This window comes from Bacillus rossius, chromosome 11 (genome assembly GCF_032445375.1).
Source record: "Bacillus rossius redtenbacheri isolate Brsri chromosome 11, Brsri_v3, whole genome shotgun sequence".
In the NCBI taxonomy this organism is placed as follows: Eukaryota; Metazoa; Arthropoda; class Insecta; order Phasmatodea; family Bacillidae; genus Bacillus; species Bacillus rossius.
The window spans coordinates 53,932,619-53,954,984 of record NC_086338.1 but is presented as its reverse complement, the minus strand read 5'-3'; the positions used below and the strand labels follow the sequence as shown (position 1 = coordinate 53,954,984).

General features: G+C 34.8%; 1 protein-coding gene across 7 annotated transcripts; it reads right to left on the bottom strand.

The window, feature by feature from the left end:
- Positions 1-1,253: 1,253 nt before the first annotated feature.
- Positions 1,254-20,891, bottom strand: LOC134537005 (ras-related protein Ral-a). 7 transcript variants are annotated; one of them, XR_010075913.1, is made up of 8 exons: positions 20,699-20,882; positions 20,353-20,476; positions 20,101-20,222; positions 17,643-17,729; positions 15,923-16,097; positions 13,989-14,108; positions 8,520-9,277; positions 1,254-5,692 (listed from the first exon to the last, which is right to left on the bottom strand). XR_010075913.1 is itself a non-coding variant. In XM_063377170.1 (7 exons), exons 2-6 carry the CDS (start codon positions 20,455-20,457, stop codon positions 13,989-13,991), a joined length of 609 nt encoding a protein of 202 aa, XP_063233240.1. In that variant the 5' UTR covers positions 20,458-20,476; positions 20,699-20,882; the 3' UTR covers positions 1,254-5,692. The 7 variants fall into 7 exon arrangements, 6 of the variants coding, with proteins under 6 accessions (XP_063233240.1, XP_063233242.1, XP_063233241.1 ...); XM_063377170.1 differs by lacking the exon at positions 8,520-9,277; XM_063377172.1 differs by lacking the exon at positions 13,989-14,108 and having other exon boundaries at positions 1,254-9,277; positions 20,557-20,883.
- Between the last annotated feature and the right edge of the window lie 1,475 nt (positions 20,892-22,366).

Genomic DNA, 22,366 nt, shown 5'->3' with positions numbered 1-22,366 from the left:
GAGTCCCCTTAAAAATACATTGGCTCATGCATAAAGTTTCTCATTTGAGAATAATCCAGGTTCGACCCTGTCGTAAATTGAGCTCGGAATGCCTTGGCAAGTGATCTGACTGACCACTTAACCACAGTGGTTGAACAATTCAAAGTGAGAACACATGTACAGTACTTCCAGAAGGCATCCAATAACTTTGGAACGCATCACTCAACATAGGTAAGTAGCTCTTAAGGCTTGGACTCGCACAACATTCCGATTTTTTTTTAAATTTTTACATTTATTTAAGGGCTATTTATAAAATTTTAACTGAATACCTCCATTGCATTTGCTGTTCAGCCACAAATATTTTCAACACGTAATATCATAGGTGTAAAAGATCACACAAGTGACAATTATGAAGACTAGTGCTACGTTTACACCCATGATATTGCACTAAGAGAATATCTGTTTAAAATATTTGTAACAGAACAAATGCAAGGAAAATATGAGTTAAAAATTTAAAAAATAGCTCTTACATAAAAGTAAACATAAAAAAAAATTAACACTGCATGAGATGAAGCTGTAACTCTGGAGATCACACACACGAACATACCAGTTTTCTTCTTGCTTCCCCTTGTGATAGCAGTTTTTTTTTTTTTTTTTTTTTTTTTAATTTTGTGACAAAGTGCAGATTTGCAGTTGCTTATAAAACAAATATCTCCCAAAATCTATTTTTTTTTTTTAATTGTTTACTATAGTAATTCCACCTATTCGCCCTGCATCATTCAAATCCCACGCTTCAGATATTTTTAAGTACGCTCAAGATATCTTCAATTTTAGACTATATTGTATACCAAATTAAACTGTGTTTTAAGTTAAAAAATAAATTGATGAATAATTATCATTCTACAGACTGTATAATGACTATGAAGTACTAATAAAGTCAAACTATTTCAATAAAACTTCCACCACACCCATCAAAATATCAGTGTTATAATTAGGTGCTTCCAATTTCAGGTTATTAAAATACAGTTTCATTAAATACAATTTAGTTAACAAGCGTTTATTACTGCATAAATACCGTCTGGCTAAACCACTACTGTTGATAAATTAAAGACACACTATTCCCACCCCATAACCCCTTCAAAATATTATATGAAAGTGTGTCGTGACAAAAACTAGGTATTTTTTTCCTTTTTTTGGAGAGGTCTGTTGTAGGATGGGTTGTAAGCTACTCTTTAAATATTAATAAATAAATAAAATAAATAAAAATAGAATGCTGAAAATTTTCCCTGCAGTTATATTTATGGGCACATACCATTCCCACTTCTTACATACACATTCTAATATAGAAATAAATAAAATACAATTCCTAAAACTTTCTTTTGACATGTTAAATTAATTACATACCATAAAATACATCATCCATATACATTTTGACTACAGTGACCATTTTAGATGTAGTATTTTGCTGTAATTTACATAAAACTGAACACATGACTTCAACTAGCGTACCAATGTGATTATATTTCCAAACATTCCCACACACTTTGAACACAGTAATTTCTTGTATTATGCACTCAGTAACCAAAATAATATAATCAATTAAAAATATTTTGACTGCTTATCCAAGCTCTCTTGATGCACATATTCATACAACAATGCATCGCAAACTACAGGCACGTAAATACAAAGCTTTGCAATTTAAAAAATAACTTTCATATGCTCTACACATTAATACAAAAATCTACCTGCTTGCAAAAAACATGTACATTTCTTTGTCCGACCAATTACAAATAATCATCTCAATATTGTCCACGGAAAATAAAGTTTCAGAGCATTCAAAATTAACACAATACGTGTACAGCAAACTACCTGACAAGAAAAATTTGTCTTTGATATACAATACACATACTGTTTGCAAAAGCTGTACCACACATTACCTTTGACAACTCTCCACATCTTTGCTAATTTTTTCTTTTACTTCATTTCAGATAAAATTTTATTTTCACTAACAATCTTATATTGAATCTGACACATTTACCAGTGAAACTGTGTTTTCTAAATTTGTAAAATACTTCTTCCAGAAACCACAGGCATTAGAAATTATTATTATTATGGAAAGTATTATTGGCAAACACACTCCAAAATCAACATGGCGCACAGCAGTGAAAACACCATAATTACATTATTGTCTTTATAAAAATCATTCCTCAAAATATTCAGGCTCTTCAAATTTGTCAGAGAGATTCCAAAGTAAATATCTGGAGATAAATTACGACTATGTTAATTAGTAGTGTCTGTTCTACTTCTTGCAGAAGCCCCAAAGAAGACAAATGTTGTAACACAACACGTCTACAAACCGAAGGCACAATATTTGTTAGCATGTAAAAGTGAACTCAAGGCTACGCATTGTTTAATGTGCTCGCCTATTTGGCATGTGAACGCATTGTACTGGTTGGTATTTATAAAAATAAAATTACAGAAAATATTTACTGCTGAATTTTTCTGCAAAAAAAAAAAAAAAAGGCCAAATCTCAGGCTAGTCTGAAAATCCATTTCAGAGTAAATATCCAGTTAACCCTTTCAGTCTATTCGTCAACTGAAGTAGACATTTAATATTAATATTTTAATGATACATGGATTAACTAAACTTTGAATGTGTGATTCATGGTGTAGCCTACATTCTGGTCAAAATCATTCTTAGGGCTATGAAAAAATAAATGTTATATTAAGTTACATGTGATAATATAAAAATTATATATTAATATGTATTATAATTAGAGCTTAATTTTATTGATACACAAACAAAAAAAATAGTTTAGTTAAAATTTAAAAAAAACTTAAAATATCGCAGGAAATGACAAATTGTAATTGAAAGGGTTAACTTTATAATAAAGCTTATCCAAGCATATTGTACAAATAATCTGTTTGAAAATCTACCAACTTAAGGCCCCAACACAACCAACGCAAGCATTTCAATAACACAACACAGTATTATGCAAAACAGTTGAAATTCAAGTACATAAACCTGGTATTAGTATTAAGCTAGCATTCGTTGTAGGCAACTGTGTTACTGCTAAAAATATTAAACGTTTTCGGCCAATCATATACCTTCTAAACGTTTTACTATGTTATCACTTGAGAAATAAATACAATAAGTAAGAAAATGTATGTGTTGACTAGATTGTGCCAAATATTTCCTTTTGTTTATTATGTTTGCACGCTGGAGTTTTGCTATAATGGATTTCATTCAGTAAATATTTTTTTTTCCCTTATGATTACCATTGTCACTACCAACTACAGCAGCATTAATTTCTCAAAGGGAAAACCTTAGTAAACAAAAGAGTGGGTTCGTTGTAGCCAGGCCAATGTGCTAGTTTTGTGTTATGCAAGAGCTTACCGCTATAACTATCCATTTGTAAATACATACTATGTTGTGTGTGGGCCTTTAATGTGATTTATATAATCACATGTTTAAAGCACAATATCTTGGGGGAATAGTAACAAAAGGTATGAAGAAAAAATTGACCTAGTATCCCTCAGAGGTTATCAGTAATGAATTTTTACATTTACTTTGTTTCCTCTAATATTTTTCCTCAAATATTGAATCCTTCGAATACTAAGGATTTTATGGTATTTGTAGATTTGATTAGCCCATCCAAGTTTCCTCCGAATTCTGTTAACAATAAACTTGAAATTTTCATTTCATCATGGTAAAGCCAAAAATTAAAAAAAGTATCTGAAAACTCAACACGGACCACTCTGCCTAGCATCACTTAGCCAGTGGGGTTAATCGAGAAGTTACGTGGAGTATTATCACTTACATATCACTTATATCACATTATCACTTACAGGTAGTACAGCACATGTTCATCTTTTACGGCAATTTCAAAAGTAATGCATTGGTTTGAAAAAAAATTTATCAATCGCACTTGACACGGGTTCACGCTAGAAGACATGCAAATCTACGCTAAACAATTGCAGAGATCAAGCCTTAGTAACAAAATTGCATAGTACAATGTCTCAGCCTCAAAAGTAGTAAACTATCCCATGTACACATATTTTAATAACAAAACACAAACCCTTTAAGCTAACACACGCTACAAAATCAGTTTAAAATTAACTTAAATAAAAGATTTGATTAAATGGATAAGCTTAGGAATGCATTAATATACATATTACAAATCGGCAGTGCTATTAAATTAACTATCATTACGTAACAATCATAAATCATACAATAGTTTAAATTATTGGATAAGTTAGAATACACAAAAAGTTTTAAAATTGTTTAAAATTACCAAATTAACACAGCAACTGTTGTACTCAAGAAAACAAGAAACTTAACAGTACTTACTATCCATTAGTAGACATATGTAATGAATCCAGAGTTACAAATTTAATAATAGTGAAACAACTTGGAAACATTAGCTTTTCAATACGTACCTAGTAGCCAAACAAAATTTTTCCAAAATACTTGTCCCTATTTAGTCTCTATTCAAATGATTGGTTATTGTGATAGGTGTGGGTCACAGCTGATTAAGAAAATCTAATCAATTTGGGAGGAATAAAAAAAGTCTGGCGTGAACTGTACATTGCCATACATAAGTAATTTAAAATGAACAAAGGTTGCCAAACACTTAAGTTTACAATTTTGTAGACAGTAACTGCATGTCTATAGCTTTACTTTATGTTTCCAATACTTACACACTGGCACAAGGAGATTTAATTTGTCAAAATGAACAATTATTTTGAAATGTAGTTGACTAATAGACTTTCGACAAAAAAAAAATACTACTTTTATAATCTTTTAACAAACTACAATACGTATTTTAATTTTGTCCTGCTCATTCAAAACTTACAGCCTAACATAAGTAAATATTAAAACACGCAGACGTGGAAATATGCAAGCAAACAAACCATAAATGTAACATAACAGCTGATGAAACTGCACTTTCAATGCTCCTTTCGACATGTATGACCACAATCTCCAACTGCGAAGCGAAATGATTTAACTTTGCTTCGAACCAAAATTCATGTGTGATAAGAGAATTTTTTTGGGCAAGGAAGGAAATAACATCTTCTGCAGATGCTGGAGCACTAACTGGCATCACGCTCAAATGCAAGGGTCAGAGGTTCGAATCCCCATCACAGGTAAGACTCTACTTCTGAGCACCGAGCCTGTTTTTGAGTGGACAGAGCTCACTCGCAAGTCGAAACAATGCTCAGCTCCGAGGCTAATGGTTACTAATTTATTTCAACCTCAAGCAGTTCGAAGCCACGACAAAGAAATTCTAGTCGAAAGTTCAAAAAGAGTTTGGTAAATTTTCTGAACATTACTGAGTTAACAGGGTTAAACAAATAAATTAAAAAGCTTCCTTATAACACACGCACCAAACATTAAGGTGTGGTGATCACACTTTCCCCCCTTCAATTCGAGACCGGGTAAAGCGACTGAAATTTAGTTATAATTCTTAAAATCTACTGACTACATGCAAAACAAGATGTGTCTGCTGCATATGAATATCAACCAATACATTTTTTAATAATCCAAATGTTTTAAATAATGGGGTAAAAAGCCTCACAAGATATATGTATGAAAAGTACAATGCAAAACATATTATTACAAACGAAGAGTATGAATTCATGACCATCAGACTGTTTGGTTAAGAGGTGATGTGAATCAGCAAGTCGAATAACTGTTGACTGTTTACAAGCCCTGAAAATAAAATGTTAAATACCCTTTAAAAAATAAGTTATGATATGTTTCATGATTAACATTTTTTGTCCACCACATACAAACACTTTTTTTTAGCCTCTAGTTAATTAAGAACAACTCCAAGTATAAAAAAATAAACTTCTTTCGGCATCACTCAACTACGAACAACTAAAAAATAATTTTATTACACAGAAAGAAAGTTCACAGCTAACAGCTAAAGCGACAAAATATGTTACATAAAATTTGCCACTATATCGTCAGAACCCATACTTGTGTGTGCTAGAGAAGGTAGTCTCACATCTTACTTGATGACGTTTAGTATCAACATCAGAACGTTTAAAGCCAAACAGATTTTAATGATTTGAATTTATTCTTCATGTAAATACACCAAAAAATTTAAGCTGCCTTGGTAACATAATACTACTACTACTATCCCCTTCATTTGGAATCACAACCCACTCACGTTACATCAGCTTGTGCTTTGAGACTACATGATCACAGTATTCCGGTTGGCAACGTGTCGCAAGGCAACCAGAGTTGGCCGGGGCGGAGAGCTGTCGACGACAGTCCCGCCCCCTTCCAGTACCAGTACACGTACCCCCCATTAGCGGACCTCTCATCTGTTCCGCGGAGTACAGGAGCCTCTCTGCCTCGGGTCATGAGCTCCTTGCGCCAAGTGGCGTAACTAGGACACCACTGTTCTTGCAGCTTCACGTGATAGGTCAGTGGCATTGATGATGCGACTCTCTGGAGGGATACAAGACCTTTCCAAAACGTGACCGAGGTATACAAGGCATTGCGTTGCCGACCTGCGGCGGTGGTGGGGGAGGTTGGCGGCACGGCAGGGAGGTGAAGGGGGCGAGCGACAACGGGTGACGAGCGATGGGCTTCCGTGTGCCGAGATCGGAGCAACCGGGACGGTGTTGCGTGTGTGCTGGACAAGCGAGCAGTGCGAAGCAGTCTGTCAGGACCGAGATGAACGGTAAGAGACAAGCAGCAGAGACGGCCAATGTCTAGCCGAGCTCTAGTGGGAGAGTAAATAGTGGACTTGCGAAATTGTGACGTATTTGTGGACAGACATTTAAATGGTTAAAATTTAGGAAAAAAAAGGAAAAAGTAAATATAACTCTAATTAATTAAATGGGTATCCTTTCGGACCTGTATTCCCACATTCGCAACATGACACAAAATTTAATAGCATTAAATAATCTCCAAAACTTGTTTACAAAAGAGCTCATAAACATAACTGTTTCACATCTGACGAACTACAAACATCTACCCCCAAACTTGAAAACATCTAAAGCAAAGAAACACAACCCATCCATTTTGGTTTTAAACTGGTTTAAATCCTGCTGTTTCATAACTAAAACCACAATCTCTCACCAGTTTTTGAAGGGCTCTACTACAGAAATGGTTTCCAGCTAACTGCATGTTGTACACAATACATAAATATATTAGGAATGAGCTAGAGTTACAATTATTAACATTACAGAACCCAAATTGGTGCAAAATACATTACTTAAATAAAAATTTTAATAAATTTTGAGCAAAGCAACAAAACATGTTGTAAAATACTTGTATATGCAAAATCTTGTGAGCTGTAAAATCATAGGGAAGCATAAACAGGTCTTTCAAATAATAATACACAACATCATAAATATTATGATGACATTAATAGTACTACTTGATTTGTTTTACCAGACAGTTTTTATTTCAAGGAACAAGTCGGCTAGTATGCACTGCTACTAAGTTTCCGTATGCTTATTTTGTTAAACTTATAGCTCCCTAATTTATTTATTTCGTTATTGCTTCTCCGAGTTTTGCAATCTATTCACTTGAAACATGTATAATCTTGTACTAATAACGTATTACGCAGACTACACAACTTAAGTATGAGGGGGGGGAAAAACCATTTTAATTTTCAATTGCCGTACATAGTTGAAGAAAGATAAAAAAATGTAGTAAACTTTTCTCTCAACATTCAAAGCACTCCATTATCATTAGTAAAACTTTGTAGGTTGCTAAAATATGAGCAAAGGCCTCAACGATTTGCGAGGGCTAAGTGGACCCGTATTCTAACAGCAGATCGCTGGAAGCAGATGATACAGCAAACCCCTTCCAAGCAAGCAGCATGCAGACAGAGTGATTGGGTGTAACAATCCACATGTCATATAAAAATTCCTTTTTCTATCAGTACTAGCCTCCCCCCCCCAAACAGAAACAGTATATCAAATGTAACTGATCCTAAACAAACGAAACATTTCTCATTGAAGCCACAGTGAACAATGTTAATAAAATATAAAATTATTTTTTTGGAACTTCGATAGCTTATGATTTAATATAGGCTGTACCTATTCTTTTTATTAAGGTGTTTGTTAGTCTTAAGTTAAAAGAGAGTTGCCATATATCCAGTTTTACATGTATTATTTTTCTTTTATTTAAATTTTATTTGTAGATTAATAACTATAAAGTGTTACAGTAAAATGTATAGTAGATAATTAGCTAACTTACCAAGAACTTAGAACATAGGAAAATATCCAGTAGTATCCAATCCACTAATTTGAATAAGCCATATCTTTGAAACACCAAATATGCTGCTATATTATTTTACACACAGATTAAAAGGTTATAGATTTAGTCGAAATAACAGTTTAAGAGTTATGAGTACTGTCATTTCTCAAATAGTTACTGCACATTTAGGATAAACTTTTCAACTGTTCAAAATTATTGAAGTTATTTATTTATGCCACATATACATTTTAAAATAACTAAAACATTTCATAAATAATATTATATAAATCTAACTGAGAAATAAATTTATACGTACTTTGATTTTTGGATTTCAGTCACAAAAGCTCATTCCTAATTTGTACAAAAAATTGCACAAACCACATACATTTCCTATAAAAACAAATGTACATAACTCTCTTTACACCAAAACACATCAAACATGCAAAACAAATTCTATTTCTCAAAAAGAGTAAAAAAAAAAAAAAAAGTAGCTGAATGGAAAAAGTGTTGAAATTTGCTTTTAATTGTAAAAGTAACTTTTAATGCCATGCTTATTCACTTAAAAAAAATATTGTCATTTAAGAACAGTGCATCAAAATACCTAACTGTAGTACAGTTTCAAGAAAAAAATAAAATAAAGGAAGCTATGTTAGGATTTAATAAGATAATTATTACAGTTTGCAATGTGATACAACAACGTCTGGGCAGAAGAAACACTCGAGAAATATAATACACGGAGGCAGAGAGAATCCTCGAAACTTTTCAGCGCAAGCAGAAACGAAGAGGTTTGCAAGCTCTCGCATCCGAACCGTCGCGGCGCACGCAGACTTCTGAGCGAGACTACGGCCTCGCCCCCCACCCCCCACGGTTACCGAGACAGCAGGCCACGTCCCGAGAGGGGGGAGGGGGTAAGAGTATCAAGTCTGCCGGCGAGTTCGGATGCCCTCGCTCGAACTGGAGTCCGTAAAGTAATCACAAAATTGCACAGCACCGCGCGTCAGCCCCGTCAGGTGCATCACTTTTGTTCTCGGATGCTTTCTGGAGCACAATCTTGCGCATCAGGTCGTAGAAAACCTGCGAGACACAACCACGTGGGCTTAAACCCTCTGTGTTAGAAAATACTACTATCTAACTAGTGCAAAGGTAGGGGGGGATACAAACACTACCAAATAGCGTACTACCGAACACAATGCCTGTTGAGCGTGGCGAAACATAGAAACTAGCATAATCTGTGTTTTCTTAAGTCAGTTACAAATGCTAGAAGTTAAGTAAATATATTGCTTACCGGACATTTTCAAACAACATATAACTTGTCTAAACCCTATATGAAACTTAATTTTGTGGGTAACGATTTAATACTAGTGATATTAAATTATAATATAAAGTGTGTGTGTGTATGTGTATGTATGTATATATATATATATATATATATATATATATATATATACATACACACACACTCTCACACATGCCCACGTGCACACACATATACACACACGTGTACAAATAACCAAACAAATGAATCCTGCTAGGAGCTCTAGTCAAAGTGGTTTTCACCATTTCAGCCAAGTCGATATCAAGCTTTATAGTATTTGATTCTACCAAAAACTTTCAGAGGTTGCTCAGGACATTTATAAGGAGTGCTCAATGTACGAGACACACTGCCTCTGGTCCTGAATTGCAGAGGAATTGCAGATCGGTCATTCCGTTACCCTGATCACTTTTATATCCGCACACAGAGTGTATGTTGGGTCTTCAGAAAAAAAAAACTGATCAGCCTCGGTACGCTCAGCTGGCCAAACAACCAAGTTACCCTCTTCTGCCCTGGCCTTCAGGCGAGACCTCTGCTATTTGTTTTGTTTCCCACAGTTTTAGTTTTAGCTGTACTGTGTTACTAACAAACAGGGACCAAGAATTCTGTGCAATGTAACACTCCGCCAACATTCCTGAACCTCTGAAACACTTTCAGTAGAGTTTATATCCACCCTTTATTGTTTTAACATTTTGACACTACTATATTGGAAAAAAAAATTTTTCACTTATAATTATAGTGTGTGAAACCAAATGTACATTTCCCAAGAGAAAACATTTATAGCTATTACAAAAATTTTCAAAAGTGTTAAACTTTACAAAAGTTCATGGATCCCATTTCAAATTATTATCAATAACTATTGTGCAGGCCAACTTACAAACAGGTAACTTATAACTAATTTCCTACACTATATATTTAAAAAAAAAACAACTAAATAAGTAATATTATCTGAAAGATTGCTTTGTTCATTCTGTGTTACAGGAAACACAGATGTAAATACAAGAACAAGAACGTAATCGGTTTTCTATCTACAGCTATTACATTACACATTTACTTAAATATTTAGTTTCATTCAACGAAATTGAAATCTACAAATAGTTTTTATGCCAGTTGTAGCAAGAAAATGGCCAATATTTATTTATTTTAAGCACAAATTTACATCACACAAGCAAGATGATCAGAGAAGGAGGTACACAATAACACAAATCGAGGGATTCGGGAAAGTCAGGCACAGTATGAAGTCAGGAATCCGTACGGGAAAACCAATGTCACTATTCCTGGACCAGAGTATGTCGGAATGGGAATCTAGGGTCCCATCACTGTGCCACCTGGCTCCGCATAGAGAATGAATATAACGGAGATGATATTAACGAAAGCAGGGAGTAGGTGGCGAAACAGACGATAGGAAATCACCCATAGACTGGCCGACTTCGAGATGGCAGCCTCCCTCGAAGGATGATCTCGAACGCGACCGAATGCATTAGGTGAGTGAATGAATCCTGGATTGTGATCTCGTCAACACTGCAGTCTTTTGAAATGATGTGGGGGTGATTGAATGACAATAAGAGCATGAGGGGATGATAAAGGCCAGTATTCCAAAACACAAAAATAAGGGTTTGCATGTCGAATATGCGACACCTGTACCCTAACCATATTCCTAGTGTACGATAGGACACGGCCAGTCCCTTACTTTTAGGAAACGGATTTCGGCGCCCTATCCATTGCCCAAATTCCATGCATGTGCAAATCTCACCTTTTTGATGATTTTGTCTTAATAGCGGACCAGCGTCTGGCACCATTAACTCGTATATAGTTACTTTTGAGATCATCATGAGATGTACCAAGTGTGTTGGTGTGCCAAATGTTACTTTATGATAGCGAAACTATCCTGGAATACATTTTGTACACATTAATGGTCATAACAACAAATAATAGCAACTTTAAAAGGACTTAAAAAATTATAAAGTCTGTTCGATTTTTGTGCGACAGTGCTGCCTGCTATCTCAAGTATTTTTGTCGTAACAATTGGTTCGAAATGTCCGCTAGAATGTGTTAAAACCTGTTTATAAGCCTCGCGTAGGGCACCATTTAATAAATTTGTTACAGATTTGTTTCCTAACTGGGATTCAGTTCGGACACGTTCTGGAATACAGCCTGCGAATTAGGTTACGGTTGCATCTCAACAAGGCAATGCTTATTTGCTACCTTAGGGTAGGGCGGGGCTAGTTGAGCATAGGGGCAAGTTGGGCAATCAAAATATATCGAAAAGTATTCGCCGCACACAAAGGCATCAAATAGCGAAAAGGTGTCGCAGGAGGGAAACTCATCACGAGACCGCCAGTGGCAACTAGTCGATCGAGTGAAGTGCACGCGCGCATTGTTTATTTTGTAAACAAAAAGTAAAATAAATATAAAGCTGAATATTTTGTCTGTAATAGATAAATGTTATCAAATTTTTATCAGGAAAGTGTTAAACTTCCATAAATTTATAGTACTTTTGATATGTATAAATATTTTGGGTATAATTCTAACCGGTTTTTCATTACCTCACTTTTGTTTTAAAATTTCGGTTTGGGGTTAGTTGAGCTCAACTAACCCCACGACTTAGAACTAAAGTAATATATGCTTTTTAATTTTTTTTAGGATGCGGACTTATAAAAGAAAGACTATGAGATGTTCTTACTCTACTCAAAACTTAAATGATGCTGCAAAGGTGGTCAACGATGAGGGGAAAAGCGTGAATTCCACAGCAAAAGAATTCGGTATCAAACGGATGACTTTGACCAGATTTTTTAAGAAATTAAACGAAAATGGTGATTCATCCATAGGTTATGCAACACCGAGGCAAGTATTTTCTCCCACGCAAGAGGACTCTTTAAAGAAATACTTGTTACAATTGCAACAGTGACGATGACGATTAAGTTTCCTATATCTCATTAATATTTTCTTTTATATATTAATATTTTCCTATTAAGATAAGCTTTATTGATAATTATATAAATATTCAAGTCTGAATTTGATCAGAAAGACAAACTAATTCCAAAGTTAAGCTTAAGATACGTTGATGTTTTGTTGATTCTATTTTCAGTTTATTATTCAAAGAAAATTACTTTTAATTTAGTTGTTTTGTCACTATAATACTATATAAAAAAAAAGTTGATTATCAAACAGAAATTTTATTTCATGTCTAGTTAACATTCAACCCATCATTTGGCTAGACATTCTAAGTGCTCAATTTGCCCCATACCCTTGCTCAACTTACCTCACCTATGGGGTACGTTGAGCATACTTGACTTTCTGCATTTAAACAGCTGTAGCTCTAAAAATTTGACTTGTAAGAAATAAATTACTATGGACACTTTTGCAAACAGAAAAAATTCGTAATCCTTCAGTATGCATAACAAGCCATTAATACTTATCGTTGAGGAGCTATAACCGCTCAAGTGAAAAAGTGGTCAACTAGTCCCACCCTACCCTACCCGAACATTTTGGAATACCGCCTTACATGAGTACAGAGCATTGACAGAATTCAAAGGTGAGGAAAAGGTACACACCCCCCCACCTACATCACAGAAAACCAACAGGCTCCAGGCAATGTTGCTATGTTTCCAACTTAACAAAAAATTTGGGTTTCCTCCTGTTAGAAACTGCACTTAGGGGTCTCCTTGCTGAAAGGCAGTGATCAGATCACCAACCATTGTGACCTCTTTAATGCATTACGTGGGTAAGGAGGGGAAGAGAGGGAGCAGTACCCAAGAAACTGTTGGCAATGTTACCAACTCACAAAGACCCAGGAGGGACCGGCCGGGGATCGAACCCGCAAGTACGGTGGTAGAGATATCACCACCCTTAACAACCAACAAAAAAAAAAAAAAAAATTTTTTTACTACCAGCAAAGCACAGACAGGAAACACAAGCACAAAGCACAAGCACGACAAGCAGAGGGTGCAAGCAGTAGCAAACACAAGCAGAAAGACTTAAAAGTTCGGTCTCACCCCCCCACATGTTGAGATCTTGCATTTAAGGTCATGATTCAGGGCTTCGGTGCAATTAATAAAATTGTTTCATTTACATAACAAATTTTACAATCACATGTATGCTGCACATACTAACCATGATTAGGAGCATACTTGGTGGGGAAAGGGAGGGAGGAATAGAACCACTTTGCCCGCTGTTTTCTTTCAAATTCTTTCCTTTTGTTGGTGGAAATGATAAGATTTTTATAGATATTTTGTTATTGGATTTCTGGGAGCAGGGGATATATCCCTTGAGTATGCCCCTAATTATGATATCACTCACTAGAAGGGTATTTTTTTGTGTTCACGCATGGGCAGAACACATGACTGCAACCTTCTAGTCTTATTTTTTTTTTTTTAAATTTAATAAAAAAAAAGCAGAAGACGCAACATGGGGGGTGAGCCAGGCACGGCCAGGCACGGACATCCGCGCGAGGGCGACAGAACAGCTGCGCACCTAGAGGATGGCGCACTTGAGTTTCTTCCTCTTGTTCTTGTCTTTTCTACCGCGCCCATTGCTAGCCTTATTGTCCTCCATCTTCCGAGACCGAATTTCCCGCATCAGGTCGAAAAACACCTGCAAGGGCGCAGTGGCCATAGATAACACACACACACGACCAATAGAAACTCACACTTCCACAACCAAACTGATTGGTTACAAGCAAGATACTGCGGGAGAACTCTAGCTGTCGGCAGCCTCAAGTCTAAACTTTAAAACCTTATCTCCACATGGAAATACTGATCTCAAATTAAAAGGATGGTTCATTTTTTTTTTTAAATTTAACAGGATGTAATTACGGTATTTTTTTCAAAACATCGGTATCTCGTGACCAATTCAAGAAGTATAAAAAATTGAGAAATTTTTTCAGCGCAGGAAGGCTTTCAAATTTCACGAATCAACAAATGGTACACATTGTAATTTTAATCTTATTTCCCTTTGACTGTGTTCGTTAAAATTTTTTAATGACCTTTCATTTAAACAGCATGCATTAAGTCCATTCATTCTTGCCCCCTTGCTCTAGGCAATTCTACAGAAACATAAAACCTATACAAGATTTTAAGAAAAGGCTGAAGCAGGTAGAGTAATGAAGAAGCTAACTTTGCTAACACATTATGACCTGGGCATTGCCATAAATGTTTGCTACAGCAAACTTAAACCGAGTGCTTGGCAGATTAAAAAAAATGCATGTTTTATAAACTGTTAAAAAAAAAAAAAAAATTCCAAACACTATCAAGAATAAGCAAGTGCACAAAACATTTCAGCACAAAAATTTCCTTTATAGCTGCAAAAATTTCAGCAAAAAACTTTTATGTGCAAGTATGTAACAATTTAAAAAAAAAAAAAAATCTTACCTGTTTTCATTGCACAAGTATAAATACTCAATATATGGTACATAAAATGAAAGCAATGGAGAAAGAGCAAACAAATAGAACAATAGAAGGTACCCGTTCACATGGCATTAATCTAAGACACTGTCAAAGCTAAAAAGTAAAATTTTGTTTTGTGTATTTGCATGAGCAAAGATGAGATGAATACATTACTAGGGACAAGCTTATATGTTGAGTTGCGATAAAACCCAAAAACCCACAAAGCATTTCAATACAACATAACACCTAAATGCAAGTTAATACACCATTTAGCTCCAAACTCAACCACCAATTTGATAAAACTTAACTCAAATAACAAAAATTTTGTTTTCCTTACTGTAAATTCATTGAGTGCAATTTATTTAGCTTGAATGTTGTCACAAAAAATACATTAACTAAAGGACTTAAAACAAATTAATATTACATTGTTAGAGCTTGCCTCTATTATCGGGAAAAACCTTTTTTTACTTTTCATATTAATGACATCATTACATTTTTCAAACACACAAAAATTACAGATTTGTTTTTATTTTTCTGAGTGGTTCTGTTCCTAGGCATGCTTATTACTAATGTTTTTTATTGTGTAAGTGCAACATGTGTTAGAAAATTTTGGTGAAATAAGTACTAAAAAATATTGTTTCAAATTTTTTGACTAATTCACTTTTTATTACAAATAAAAACAAACATAAAACAATAATGCTGAAATGACGCATGTTTCAAATATTAGAGTAGACGAAAATTTTCCCATCCCTCTTATTTGTGCAGTTTCACTTCTAAAACATGTAGCGGCCATGCTGCTATGGTCCACACTAACTGTGTTGGTCAAGACTACCGTACTTGAAACATTACGTACTTTTGCATGAAAGAAGCAGTCACCATCTTGCATTAAGTGTTATGATGAAAGAGAAAGGCAGAGAGAGAGAGAGAGAGAGAGAGAGAAAGACAGAGAGAGGTGAAGAGTGGATGAGAACGGTGGATAGTGGAAGAGAGCAGTGGAGAGTGGAATGAGAGTGGAGCGCCCACCTTGTCCACGTTCTCGCGCGTCTTGGCGGAGGTCTCGACGTACGGCACGCCCCACTGCTGGGCGCGGCCCTGGGCCTCCGCCAGCGCCACCTTGCGCTTCTCCTCCAGGTCGCTCTTGTTGCCCACCAGCAGGAACGGGATGTTCTCGTCGTTCTTCACCCGCAGGATCTGCTCCCTGTGCCAACCTCACTCATCAAGCCCAGATAAACCACTGCAGGGAGTTATATACATGTAGAGTATTTTAATAGTTTAAATAATTCTTAATCTTGATCATTATTTGATACAAATTTCTCAATTGGACGTAGTTATGCAAAAAGGAACCAACCCACAATTTTGTTATATTTTATTTGAAAATAAATTTAAATAGTACAAGGTTGATCGTACCGTCGTTGCTATTATTATATCAGTATTTATACTAGACCATTAAAATTATACCCACATTATATTATCAATAGGAGAATTACAATTTAAAATTAACTTTTAACTTCAAAATACTCAGAATAGATTTCATGTGGGTTGGTTCCTTTTTGCATAACTACGTCCAATTTATCTTATAGCTTCACATATGGTACAGTTTTTACATTGAAATCTTTTGTAAATGTATTTCACATGATGTGATTATTATTATTATTTTAAAAAAATATAAATGTAGAATAGAATATCAAACTATATAGACAGTAGTGTTTCTATTTGATTGTTTTTTTTCTTACACAAATCTACAGTTTTACTCTGATCTCATAAAATTTGGCAAACTTGAACTTTAAAACATGAGAAAAGTTGAAATCTACATGAGATTTCGAGAAAACCACCCAACTGAAGCAGAATTTTGATACTTCTTGATGAAAAATTGCTGTTGCATTGTTGATGTTTTCTTTGTATCCACTGCAATGGCTAATGTATTGTTGATGCCTTCTGCATCTACATGGTAACGGACTTTCTTTGGTAGATTTGGAAGAAATACTCCCTAATGTAGCCATTACAATTGTTCGTTTTCCAGAATTGTTTTTATTATATTTAATGTACTTTGTAAAACATTGTAATTGCAACTATACAAAAAAAAATTATTTTATTATAATTTGTTGGCTATTTTAAGCATCAAAATTACAGTTATAAAATAACTACATTTTTTCTAAAATAACCAGTTTCACCAAACATTTGTTTCACCATGACTTCCCCTTTATCCAAAATATTTCAATATGCATTTTCTACCACAAAATAAATTCCGTGAAAATTTCTTCAGCAAATCAAATTGTACAAACATTCAAAATCACTTAAATGTGTTTTCTTTTGGTTTTACATATTTATAATATACATAGACACCAAAACACGGGAATAAAATACCTATTCTAACTTCACTAACAGAGAAAATGGAGATAAGTTTCGTGTTAAAATATAAATGAAAATCACTGCAAATTATCAAAATTAATTTGGTACTTTCACCGGATGAATGAAATTTCATGATCATTGTTGTTCGAACCAGCACTAATAAACCATATAGTTGTGACTATTGTAGTAGTTGCTGCAATAGGCTGCATGTTTTCTACATCTGCTCAGACCTCTGAGAAACCTGTCGAGCCCCTACCTAGGAAACTATGTCCACAACCAAGGTCAAACTCACTAGAGTTATCTAGTGAAGAGATAACACTGACATTTCCTCACAGATAAACAGGGGTAAACCACTATATATGTTATCACAGCGAGTATGTTAATGTAGCAATACCTGAATTCTTGTGTCGCTTGGAAACTATCGTCCTCGGTGATGGAAAACACACACAGGAAGCCCTCTCCACTTCGGAAATAATTGTCCCTGAGAAAAGAGGACACAAATCATTTCATATTATAATGGTTGTCCGTATCAAAAAAGCGGCTCATCTGAATGCAAAAGCAGAATTTCTAGCATGTTGCTTGAAATTCTTGATTGATTTAATTGAGATGTCTCTCACAAAATTCTAACAATCAACTTTCTCAGAAGCCAAACTGTGGAAACATTGAATGGAAACACAATTATTAGGTAAAAACAAAAAGTTAATAAAATGTTAATGTATTAAAAAAATATTTCAAAAAATTTAATTGAAATATGGCACTTTAGACCATAAAAGGAGTGCAATTTCCCGACAGATTCATGTGAGACATTAAAGCTGCCAATCCACACAAATTATATTATTTATAATAAATTACTTTGTTTTCCATAGACGCAAGCCAACCGTTACCCTTTATTTTTATATGACATTGTGGAATAACATTCACATCTATTCAACTAAAAATGTTGTTGGAAATGTGCACTCAATAGGGATCAACTGTACTGAAAAATTAAAAATTCCTGAGGAGAAAAAACCTACAGTGAAAGTTTTTTTTTTTATTTACTTAAAAACATATACAACTTTATTAATATGCTAAAAATTAACATTGTTCTCTAAAATTTCAATACTATATGGAAAAATTAATAAAAATATAAATTTTTTATTTATTTTATTTATCATCTTTATTGGTGGCGAAGTTAAGGCCTTTTCTTACACTTAACCACATTAAAACATTTACATTCCTTTAGATTAACATTGCATATTAAAAAATTAAAATAATAAAGCATAGCAAAATAATACTTGATATAAAACAAACTTGAATGTAAACCAAATAATAAAAAGATTAAAACACAAACAGAAAACTTATTTGTATTTTAACTTGAGATTGGCATGCACACCTGCTGAAACTTAAGTGATTAAAGGTTTGGGAGTAATCTGTTGCCAGCAAGAGATAGTACGACATTAATACCATACTCCCACACATTCACACACACCAAGGGCGTCGCCAGCCGATGTCCTGGGGGGGAGGGGGGGGCAAGTTGTGGGAAAAGTATGTATTTTTTTGCATTTGGCTACATTTTTTCGAATCTCTAGGGCTCTAGGGGGGGTAGGAGGGTTATTGAATCAAAATCAGATGTCCACACAAGTCGGCAGTAAAATTCCTTTGATTCCCAAGACCAAAATATCAAATTTCTCTGACTATTTTTCAAGTTATACTTCTTTAGGCATGTCGTGAAAAAATTATGAGAGTGAATTTTTACCATGTGCATGCAGCATGCAATAAAAAATGACAGTAAACTTTTTCAAGTGTGTTTATATAAGTGAGGTTATGGAATTTTATTATTACTTCACGGAAAAGCTACACTGAAAGAATATTATCAGAATAATAAATAAGTGTTTAAGAGAAATAGTAGTAGGTAGTACAGGTAAATGCTAAGAAAACATGACCAGGTAATTTCCAGTTTAGCAGCAGATGCCCCAAAAAAATTATAGAATGCTGAAAGTGGTGTTTTTCCTCAATACTTTCCTTTTACCCTAAAAAATAGCACTTGAAAATTTGTATTGGATTCTGAGAAACTAACGTTTATAAGTAAAGTGGAGTATTGTTAGAATATCAATAGCACCATGTTAACTATGTACTACTTGTGTAAAGTATTAATAATGAAAATAGTTTTATACATTTCCTAATGAGTGTTTTCATGATCGCAACTATACAGAAAGGTTAATTTAGGTAGCCTGTGCAGTAACGCTACTGCAGATATGCAGTAACGCTACTGCAGATAGTATTGTAAAGTTACGTTGTGCTCTAATAGCATAGTCAACACTGTACACGAGAGAATACCCCTATTGTTGTCGCCGTCCTACTGTTTTCTTGATAATAACTCCAAAATAATCCTGTGGTTCTTCCAGAGATCCTTAGGAATATACCTAGCCAAGAAAGTTTTTCAAAAAGACAAGGTGAAAAACAGACTTTGCCACGACCGTAACATACCGACATTTATGTCCTTGTCGTCTTGAAAACAGTCTCAGCTACACTATATTCCTAAGGATCTCTGGAGAACCACATGATTATTTTGGAGTTAGTATCAAGACAACAATAGGGCAATCTCTTGTGGAATACAGTTTCAAATTAAATTAAAGGATTTCAAAATTGCAGCAGTATCTTTGTTACATAGAGACTACTTTCATTATTAATACAATACCACACTTGACACAAATCGTAGCAAAACAGAACACACATAAACGCTTTGCAAATCTAATAAATGTAACAAACTTGGTCTCCTATATTTAAAAAAAAGTTAGTACAATTACCCCAAAATTGATTTTAGAATTTTTTTTTTGCATCAGCCGCTAAACTAACAACCGCAACAATCATACCTAATAGCTGCATAGTCCTCTTGGCCTGCTGTATCAAGTATGTCAATCTGAACCTCTTCGCCATCAAGCACCACTTTTTTCCGGTATGAATCAGCTTTGGTAGGTTCATAATCTTCAACAAACTGGAAACGTAAAAATTAAATAAAGCCCAATACTGTTGCAAAGTAAGCCGCTTAGAATATTTTGCAACTTCACATACGTTACACATGAGCGAAACGAATGTGTACAAACTGATTAAGAGAAAAAAATTACCTCATCGTACATGAACTGCAGCGTGAGAGCGGATTTCCCAACTCCTCCGCTACCGACCATGATCACTTTATGCAGCGCAGGTTGTTGATTTGGTTTCTTCGACATATTCACTATATTAAATACCCTAAACAGAAAGTCAAATAACAGATACTTCCCTTACTTGCTAATAACACACAACTTAAGAGACAATATAAAATATAACACCTGCTAGTTTAAAAGGTGTCAAATGATCATCTACTTAGCAACAATACACGGGCGATGGCAGTGCACTGGATTTAATAACCGCCGATCCTTGTATTTGCAGCAAAAATTATACAACGGAGAAAAAAAATAACGAGGAACTCACAATCTCACCGGAGGTATACGCCTACTTCACGTACAATTATTTGCCAAATGATTACTCATAAACGATAAAGGTTTACCATTTGACAATTGCCTAAACAAATACACAACGCTCGACGCATCCGCTATGTAGACAGCATATTTTTGCCAACGCAACACTGTAAAAGTTCGTAAGACAGTGTTCGCGTGGGCTGAAACTTTTGAAGGTTCGAAACCTGTATGTTCTATGGTTCTAAACATAAATGTGTAGTGAATGCATAGAGAAAAGAGATCGTATTAGAAGTACAAACAGTACACTGACAACCTCGCACAGGTTGTCATGGCTAGTTTAAAAATGAAAAAAAATTAAGAATCGACAATTAGAAATAGTCGTCTTCTTGAAATATTATTTTCGTAAAGGCAGCAGTTAAATTCAGAATAAACTAACATAGTCTTGCCTAAACAATAACATAGTTTCCCCTGGAAACAGTAGAAATCTCTACAGCTGACTCGAGTGTTACACTTTTAAATGCTAGCTCCTTTGGCTAGTTTATATTATTTAAGCATCTCACAAAAACATTCCTGGACTGTTTCCCGATTAGTTCAAACGAAATAATAAAATATTTATTCAAATAAAAATTGCAGGTAATCAAACAAATTCACAGGAAAAAATTATAAAATATATCGTCACTTAAATACCAAAACCTCGTACATATGTGAAAATATTAAATTTTACAGGCGACACATTTTGCGTTTGTCAATTATGCATAATTAAAGTAAATATTAATATTAATTGTGTGAGTATTTTACACTGCAAAGTGTTTGGTAATACATAATATAATTTGAAATCTTGTCACATAGGCCATTATGCTGAGTCGTCGCCCAAGTAAGGCAGGGCATGGAAACGATTGTTGTGGTCTCAGCCTTAGCTAACTTAAATGCTCGAAATCGCAAATTTAGGCTCTAAGGCGACCAATTGCGTGACAAGTTAGGGCTCTAAGGGTGGTATTCCAAGACAATCGGGTAAAGTAGCTAATAAGTAGTGCCTTTTTGGGATATACAACTATCACCTAACTAGCAGGTCGTATTCCAGAATGTGTCCGAATCGAATCCTAGGAATAGAAAAGCAACTGTTTTAATCAATGGAGTCCTGTGTGAGGATAGAAACTGGTTCCAATGCATTCTAGCAGACGTTTGGCAAATATAAATTCATTTTTAAGGCCAAAATCCTGTAGATAGCAGCACTGTCGCAAGAATTAATTGGTGTTATTCTAATTTTTTAAAATACTTTTTATGTTGCAAATATTACTTATAAGGACAACGTGTACAAAATGTATTTCAGAATAGTTTCGCTATCATAAAGTTTCATTTGGCACACCGATACATTTGGTACACCCCCGATATTTACGAAATTGACTATATACGAGTTAATAGCGCCAGATGCGGGTCCACCATCTGGTCGAAACCAACAAAAAAGTTAGCTCTGTCCAAGTGCGGAATTTGGTCAGCAGATCGCAATGGATAGGACACCAAAGACAAGGGAATGATTGTGTACTATCGTGCACTTGGAATACTGTTCGGGTTCAGGTGTAGCATATTTAACACCTAGACCCTTATTTTTGTGCATTAGAGGTCGTGAGATCGACCAGGTAGCCACCTTAAGACGAATCTGTATACATGCGTGCTTTTCTGC

Excerpts from the sequence above, each read along its gene's own strand:
- LOC134537005 (XM_063377169.1), bottom strand. The coding sequence starts at position 20,457 with ATGTCGAAGAAACCAAATCAACAACCTGCGCTGCATAAAGTGATCATG. Across the intron at positions 20,223-20,352 it reads TGCAGTTCATGTACGATGAG|TTTGTTGAAGATTATGAACC; the intron begins GTAATTTTTTTC and ends TTACGTTTCCAG. Across the intron at positions 16,098-17,642 it reads CAAGCGACACAAGAATTCAG|GGAGCAGATCCTGCGGGTGA; the intron begins GTATTGCTACAT and ends AGGTTGGCACAG.